At 44.3% G+C, this 8,184-nt stretch overlaps 1 protein-coding gene across 1 annotated transcript in view; it reads left to right on the top strand.

The window, feature by feature from the left end:
- MUC13 (mucin 13, cell surface associated) overlaps positions 1 to 3,066 on the top strand; it is a gene marked incomplete at its 5' end in the record, with an annotated part of 14,741 nt that extends 11,675 nt beyond the window's left edge. Inside the window, 3 exons of the mRNA XM_019470920.1 lie at positions 383 to 470; positions 1,574 to 1,781; positions 3,016 to 3,066. Of these exons, the coding sequence (XP_019326465.1) occupies positions 383 to 470; positions 1,574 to 1,781; positions 3,016 to 3,066 (347 nt within the window). The remainder of the gene's footprint in view (positions 1 to 382; positions 471 to 1,573; positions 1,782 to 3,015) is intronic.
- Between the last annotated feature and the right edge of the window lie 5,118 nt (positions 3,067 to 8,184).

The following is an 8,184-nucleotide window of genomic DNA, read 5'->3' as shown; positions in this document are numbered from 1 at the left end:
TTTCTTTTCTCTTTTCCTTTCTTTCTTTCTTTCTTTCTTTCTTTCTTTCTTTCTTTCTTTCTTTCTTTCTTTTTCTTTCTTTCTCTCTTTCTTTCTTTCTTTTTCTTTCTTTCTCTCTTTCTTTCTTTCTTTTTCTTTCTTTCTCTCTTTCTTTCTTTCTTTTTCTTTCTTTCTCTCTTTCTTTCTTTCTTTTTCTTTCTTTCTCTCTTTCTTTCTTTCTTTGTCTCTTGCTTGCTTGCTTGCTTGCTTGCTTCCTTCCTTCCTTCCTTCCTTCCTTCCTTTCTTTCTGTCTGTCTGTCTCAAGAGACAGGACTTGGTTTGCAATATTTACCATGAGTTTTCAATTGCTGTTTCTTGTTTGTTTGTTTGTTTGTTTTTCCAGATAGTGAACTCATCCTTATAATAGTGGGTACAGTGTTTGGAGCAATTATCCTGAGTTTAGTGATAGCAGTCTCTATTGTTTCAGTAAGGTAAGATTATTTCTGACAATTGAATAGAAGCTGCATTGCTGCATGTTCCTAGAGAACTAAGCAGAAATTTAGAGAGGGGTAGGGCTGTGAATGTGGTTGCATGCCTAGTTGGGCAGACAAGTTCATTTAAGTCATGTAGCCATTAGAATTTGGTTTTGCCTGTGTGCTCTCCCCAGAAGTATTTATTCTCTTGCTATGAATCTGAGCATGAAAGCTTCAGCCAAGTCTTTCAAAATACACACCTGACCCATTAATCCTACTCCTGCCCTAGCCAGTACTGATATGGCATCTGGATCAGGCTGAAGAAGGATGCTGATACCAGAAGACTGTGTGGCCCAAATTCAGACCCTCTGCAACTTTCCCTGCTAGCACTTCAGCTCAAGGCCTGGCATGCCCCTTTCAGCTCAATACAGGTGCCATTTCCAGCCAAGTATCTCTTTAAAGCTTACTATTCCTGGTGTACTGGCAAATTCCCAATTGCAGTGGCACCTCCTCACTTGTCTCCATACAATAAATATAGAAACACTCAAGCAGCTCCTCTGCCTTTGCTCCCAGTGCAGCCCAGGTAAAGATGCCTACAAGACCACGCATAGCAAGCACAGCTTGCCAGCAGGTGCACAAGCTGGTGCCGAGTGTGTGTGCGATGTATGGACTTGTGATCACAAGCAATTCAAATGCATCGTTTGAGTGTCCAGCTTTGGCTGCAGGCACGAGGGCAACTTTTCTTAACTGGGCCTAATTAATGCCTCATTTCTTCCTCTGAATAGTCAGTTAGAGCTAGTGGTGGTCAAGGAAACTCCTTCACTCTAGGAACTAGTTGAAAGAGGCCAAAGTCCCCCTTTGTCTCTCCTGGCAGCTTAGCCTCATCTATGATAAGTGATGCCAAACTTTGCACTCTGTCATTGATAACAAGGGTTTTGCAATAGGTATGCTAGAAAAATCTGTTGCATGTTTCAGAACAGGACTGAGCATTCAAAATAAGGTGGGAGTGGACAAAATAAAATAAGGTGGGAGTGGACAATTCAGTAAGTTGGACTTACTCAATAAGTAAGGCACACTAAAAGGTCTTTTAAAACTCCTTTGTTCTTTCATTTCCTCTGAAGAGCCAAACACAAACAAGATCCAGAGAAGAAGAGCCTGATAAAGTCAGGATATCCCAACCCAGATACCTCTGATGATAGAGAGACCGTGAAGTTCCCCAGAGTCCGGACCACTTCCGGCCATGCGAACCCTGGATATCAGCCAAACAACCCATATGAGATGTGTTCCTCAAACAAAGGTCGTTTTCCGAAGAGCAGTTATGATGATTTGGTAAGTGTTTCACACAGGCCTACGGGAATTGTGTTTCTGAACTGTAGCATTGTGGGCTACAGACATTGTTGGAACCTAAACTCCACTCTGTCCATCCTCCCTTGATCTAGAAGGCCAAATGGTATAAAGGCAACCAAACAACTGTAGCTGCAGCTGAAAACATTTCCCTAATACAGAGATCAACACTCATCTTATGAAGAACTTTTTAAAGCCCCAGTAGTCATCCTTGAGTCACCAGAGGGAAACGTGAAAAGCAAGGGTCAAAGCAACAGTTTGGCTGCCCAGTGGTCTGCTGTGTCATAGGACATTTGTCTGCATTGACCAAACACATCCTTCAGCATAGGCACGCATGCAAGCACCGCAGGCTGTTACAACCTGTGCTTCTTTTAAGCCAGCTGTAGTGTCAATAGGTGCTGCAGTGGCACTTCCCAGATGCAGCTTCATCAAGATTCACAGTCAGCTTAAGCTGGAACAGCTGCCCAGAGGGTCGGTGTCCTCCCACCCGCTCTGCCACTGTCTAGAGGCAAGAGCCTCTGCAGGTGCTGCAGCATTGCAAAGGGGTAAAGTGTAAAGTGCCATGAAAAAGCTAGCACAGCTTTTGCATTGATATAGCCCAGAGAAGCCTGTTCACCAGAAGCATGTCATTAGCTGGAAGGCGTGTTTTGAAAAAACTGCCTGTTTTATCCTTGAACTCTGCAAGGGAGCTGCGGAGGGAGCAGGGGCTTGAGAAGTGCTACACTGTGATATGATTGATTTGCTGGGTTCTGCATGCTTCCAGTAAATGGGAAGCACATTGTCCATTCAAAACTCATTTACATGACATTTTAGCTTCACCTCTGTGGTGCAAGAAACTACCCCTGTTTAGTGAAGAAAATCTGTTTAATTGTAATACACTTATGTGTTTTGCAGAATTGAGGCCTAAACCATGATAGAAGCAACACAGAAACCTGAGGTTTAAAAACCAAAAAAACATGCTTTTAAAAAGCTGCCAATTAAGAGAAGAAAAACTGTTAGTTGGTTGATTGATCAGATTCACATCGATTTTGGCATTTCTCCCTTTCCGAAGATGTCAACTTTTCACTGATTAAAATCTTCCTGTAAAATACATTTGGTTTTCCTTGAGGGTTGGTGTGTCACTTACAGAGAGGGCTACCATGCGCTGAACTATTCTGAGAAAGGAGCTTTCTGACCCAGAGCTACTCTTTATTTCTTTTCTTGTCCAAATTCTCTGTAGTATGAAATATCACAGGAGCCTGAGGGCTTTAGGATGCAGAGCAAATACTAAGCGACCAGAGCGGTAGGAGGATGGACGACCACCACGACAATGGGTCAGACCAAAGAGTTTCACAGCCTCTCACCAATGCAGTTACTTCAGCAGAAGAGACAACAAAGTCCATAACCCCAGATTCTCTGAAGATTTTCTGAAGGAAGACCCCTGCTTGAAAAAGATCATGGACAACTCTCTGAAATAAGGGAAAAATGAAGCAGAGAGCAGGGAGAAGAAGAGGACTTTTAAAAGAACTAACAGGCTCCAATTCTTTCAGGAGGCCAGTATATTGGCAAGAGACTGAGTGTAGACAAGATACCAGGATTTTAACCCTGCTGTTTTTCAGTTCTTCTGGAAGATGGTCCAGGCAATATGTGTGTTGCTGAAAAATGGCAGCACCCAGAGCTTTGCCTGTTATTGCGCTCACTCCATTTCAGCTACCGGCAGCCTGCCTGGCTTTGGGCAGATCAAAGTGAGATCAAAACTGTTCTTCATGAGAACCTAACCTGCTTCTCTTTACTGTACCACATACAGTCTTTTTCCCCTCCTCAACCCCCCAATATTTCCTATCTGAAAGCATTCAGTTCAGATCTCTGCTGACATGCATTGTGCGAGACAATGGTACTTGTCTGACCTTTTATGCAGCCTTCCTTCCCAATACAATGACAAGAAACAATATCTTCAAACAAACACTATTGTTCTCTATCTTGCACAACTATGATCATTTTACATTCTCAGCTCCTATGGAAAGTGTTAGCACTTTTTTTTCTCTTGCACTCTTTACATTTTGATTGAACCATCTTAAGCCTTTTTATTTTTCATTTCTTACCTATACTCAATAAATCAGTCTGTAAAAGAATTCCCATTTTACTGTATTTTAGTGGGTGTGCATTATCTATTGACTAGCATTAACATTTCCTTATATATAAAATATATATATATGCACAAATATGTACATATATTTATAGATTAAGTTAATTTAAAGCATCATTTAATTCCATGTTATATTTTGTGTTTTGGTTTTTATATATGCAGATGAACTTTTCCTATTAAACATTACTGTTTCTTAGTACCAAGGCTTTCTTATATTGCTGCCCAGTGGTGTAAGTGTTTTTTTTACAACTCCAGAGACTATTTTATGTTAAAATTTGCGCAGAGTTTAGATGCAAATGTGCACAGACTGGTTACATCAGCACCCAGCTTTCACTCGGAGGTTCCGATCAGAAATATTATTAAATCTTAATGAAGCTAAAATATTTATTGTTGTAGGGCTGGCACCAATTTTCTGTGATCACTTTCGATGGGAATTGTGTAGTTAATGCAGCTGGGTCTCCTTTGAAAATGCCGGAAAAGTTTCTCTCTGTGATGGCAGCTTTGTGCATATCAGTCTGTTAATATCACACAGCTAAAGAAAGAAGCATCTTCCAACTTAAATGACAAGTTTAGGGGCCGGTGGTAGAGAACACTGTATGTGGCTGTAGAGGTTACCAGGATGTGCACGCGGACAGGTTGTTCCAGTGCTCTCGGTGATCAAAACCAGCTCCCACTCGCCAGTTATGCGGTTGAAAACTGGGAACTAAACAGTCCTGAGCTTTCATGTGGCTTCTCTAGCAAAAGATGGACCCTGCTTTCTCTGAACCACCTGCAATGAGGAGTTCAGAGAAGTAGCCTGGTGAGAAAAAGTGCAAGTTTCTCTCTGTTGTTTTCCTGGGTTTTCACTGTTAACTGGCAGAATTTCTTCCAATTGACTCCTGTCACCTTTGCTGCTGTCACCTGGCTGCACAGTGCCTGCCGTTGGCAGGTGTCCATAGAAGACCAGGTTCTGGTGGCCTTAGCCACCCTCCACTGGCTGTGTGCATCTCAACATGCACAAGGCGACCTTCACTCCATATGAGCAGGGCTAGCTGGATTTAGCTAGTCATGATACCTTATTCAAAGGATGGTAGAGATTTGGTCTTATTTTCTTGACTTTTCCTCTGAGAGTACTCACCTGTGAGGAGTGAAGCAAGGCATGGTGGCTACCCTTAGCACAAGAGGCAGAGAGGCCCCGTCCTTCCTCACGCTTGGAAAGCCCTACAAGGGAGACCAGCTCCCTTCCACAAGTGTCATTAATGTATGGCCCCCCATACCTGCTACCCCCTTCTTCTTCTTTGAGCCCTGTGTGTCCCCACCATTCCCCAGGTGGAGAAGGTGCTCCCTGCTTCTAATCCCTCTGCTAAGCCCTTTCCCTTTCTCCTTTTTCCCCATTTTTCAGCAGCAGGAAAAGGTTCTGCTGCCAGCAGAACACTCCAGGGAGTTTGCACTGGGCGAGGCACTGAAAAACGGGTGGGATACAGGCAGAACAGATGGCAAAAAGCCATGAAGCTCAGTGTAGACTTCTACTTTGTTCAGCTGGCTGGTTTTGCTTCGATACCCACTCCTCCCCTTCTTTGTATGGCAGACCGAAACTTGGGATTACGTGGAGTCTAATAAAAAGATTTCTCTATATCAAGAGTAACAGCCCATGCATCATGGTCTTTCACTGAGGTAAATTGCCTAGTTCCATCAGCTTACTGCAGAGGATCCTTAAAATACATGTAACAGGAGCCTGCTAAGGAGGCACATGAAAAGGCTTTTAAGTGTTATCTCTTATTCTTTCCCAACACAATAGGGGTTGGAAATGCAGCTGAAAGCTCAACGATAAACGAAACTTTAATGCAGTAAAACTTTATTGAAGGTGGGATATCTAGACTTTTGCTGTCATTGATAATAAAAGCCACAAAAGTAGTCAGGTGTTTGCGTCATTTAACTGCAGAGGAATTTTCATTGCTCTAGTTCAAAGCTAATTTCTGCAGCTGCAACCAGTTCTCATTTAGTCTGTGCTGGGGAGGGGCTATCAGATACTACTGTAAGCCTACTACTCTTTAGCATTTCAAAGGCTGCTACAGCTATTTTATCTGGACTGAAATTCTGTACTGAAAGGGCAAACTCTCAGATATTTCACTTCTGTTTGGCTATTAGCAACATGTGATTCTGTTGGGAAATGTGATCACGAAAAATAGCTCTTTGTGGTGTTTTATGACTGCTGCTGCTTGGCTCATGCTTTGTTTCAGCTGCCCATCCTTCAAAATCCAACTGGGCATGGGAAACAGAGCTGAGTGGGACCCTCACCCATCAATGTGGAGAGGAGGTGATCACGAAAAATAGCTCTTTGTGGTGTTTTATGACTGCTGCTGCTTGGCTCATGCTTTGTTTCAGCTGCCCATCCTTCAAAATCCAACTGGGCATGGGAAACAGAGCTGAGTGGGACCCTCACCCATCAATGTGAGAGAGGAGGTGCCTGCAGGCTGGGTGAGAGGCTTCAGAGAACAGCCACAACTCATTTTGCGTCCTGCGATCTCCCGTCCATGCACTCCCCCGAGATACAGGGCGTCCTGCTGGCACGTGACCCACAGAGGAGGTTGGAAGATGGTGCCACTCAAGTCCGCCACCTACTTTTGTCCTGACCGAAAATGACACTAGACAGAGTGCTTGGCACATCTGCACAGGGTGTGCTAAAAAACACTAAATGAGTCAGGGACAGAGGTTTGCATGGTTATAACACATACTTGTATGGGGGTATTGGGATCACTTAAGTCACATGGCATTCTTCATTTATCTGGATACACCTGAGCATATTCAAGCAACGCAGGGTGGTAGGGGAGAGGTGCGGTGCCGTGGATGGCTGTGGGGTAAGAGCCTGGGTCTAGACAGCTGCCTTAGAGGAGCTGTCACACAGTAACGTGATGGGACAGTGGGGTAAGGATGGGCTTAATCAGGCCTGACAGGTCTCGTGCTGTTCACACTGCTTATGCCTGAAACCAGCCTCGAAAATGAGACATAAAACCTTGCATCCAAACACTCCCCAGCAAAGCCCAGCATCCAAACTTGCATGTGAAAGGCAGCACCTTTCAGGCCTGAAAGCAGAAAGCATTTTGCATTTTTCTGGTTACCTGCTGGTGAAAACCACTCCTTGTTTCCTTTATGAGACTGTTTTTACATACCTCCTGCATGCGATGTGCCAGGCTGAAGGCATAAACAAGTAAGAGCGAGCAATGAAGGTAACACACCGTTGCAGACCTGAGGGCTTGACTTTTCACTTCTTGTGTACTTCCTTTGACTTTAATGGCTTGTTGTTTCCAAGGTGAATGATAGCACTCCTTCCAACAGGAGGAACAGGGGTAAGGGAAAAGGAGCCTCTCCTCCAGCAAGAAGTGCTCCCCTCCTCGCTAGCAACAGCTTCCCCAACAGAAACCCCCGGTACGGAGAGCTTTTAGGGAAACTCAGGTGAGGGCTGAAGCGATTCAGGCAGAACATCCCGGTGAACATCACTGTCCCCAGCTGGTTTTGGGGAGACCACCTCGGCTTCATCCCAGGCTTAGGAGGGTGACTGGACCCTGGCACAACCCAGGGACGGAGGATCCTGCTTGAAATCTGGGATTCATTAGCCCAGGGCCACAAACCACAGAAAGACAAGCAAGGCAAGCCTAGCACTGCCTCATCCATCTGCCACTCCTGTGAGAGGAGGACTGTCATTTGTCAAGTTTGGCAACTGCAAAGTCATCAATTGCTATTTTTTCCCAGTTTCCCACCCTTCACCTTTTTTTTTTTTTAGCCCAGTAATGCTCTCTGTTTCAAAGCCTTGTGTCTGGTGTTTGCAGATGGAGCAGCTTTGCTTATTAAGTGTTCCCAGGAGGATTAAATTGACTTCTCCCAGGTTTTGGGGCGTGAGCTGAAGATACTGATTTTTGCAGCAACTAGTCAAAAAAATCCCCAAACCCAACCCTAAAAGTCCGAAGCGGTCTAAGAACAGGGAAACCCATAAAACATGTCAGGTCACAATTAAACAGGAAATAAATAGGGCTAAAAATACGAATCTGTAAATTGCCTTGCAAAGGATGCTCTAACTGCTGATAAAAGGCTCTTTAAATATATCAAAGCCGCAAAGGCAGCTAGGAAATCGGTGGGAATGCTGATGACAAGGGTATAAAAGGGGCAGATGGGGATGATGAAGATGTAGCAGAGAAGTTCAGTGATTTCTTTGTGGCTGTTTTTACAGCTGAAGCTGTTGGGGAGCTTCCCACATCTGTCACACTCTGCAGTGGATCAGCCGGAGGA

This window comes from Aptenodytes forsteri, unplaced genomic scaffold, assembly GCF_000699145.1.
Source record: "Aptenodytes forsteri isolate BGI_AS27 unplaced genomic scaffold, ASM69914v1 Scaffold255, whole genome shotgun sequence".
Classification (NCBI taxonomy): Eukaryota; Metazoa; Chordata; class Aves; order Sphenisciformes; family Spheniscidae; genus Aptenodytes; species Aptenodytes forsteri.
The sequence above is the reverse complement of the archived record's forward strand: the minus strand, read 5'-3'. Positions and strand labels throughout refer to the sequence as shown.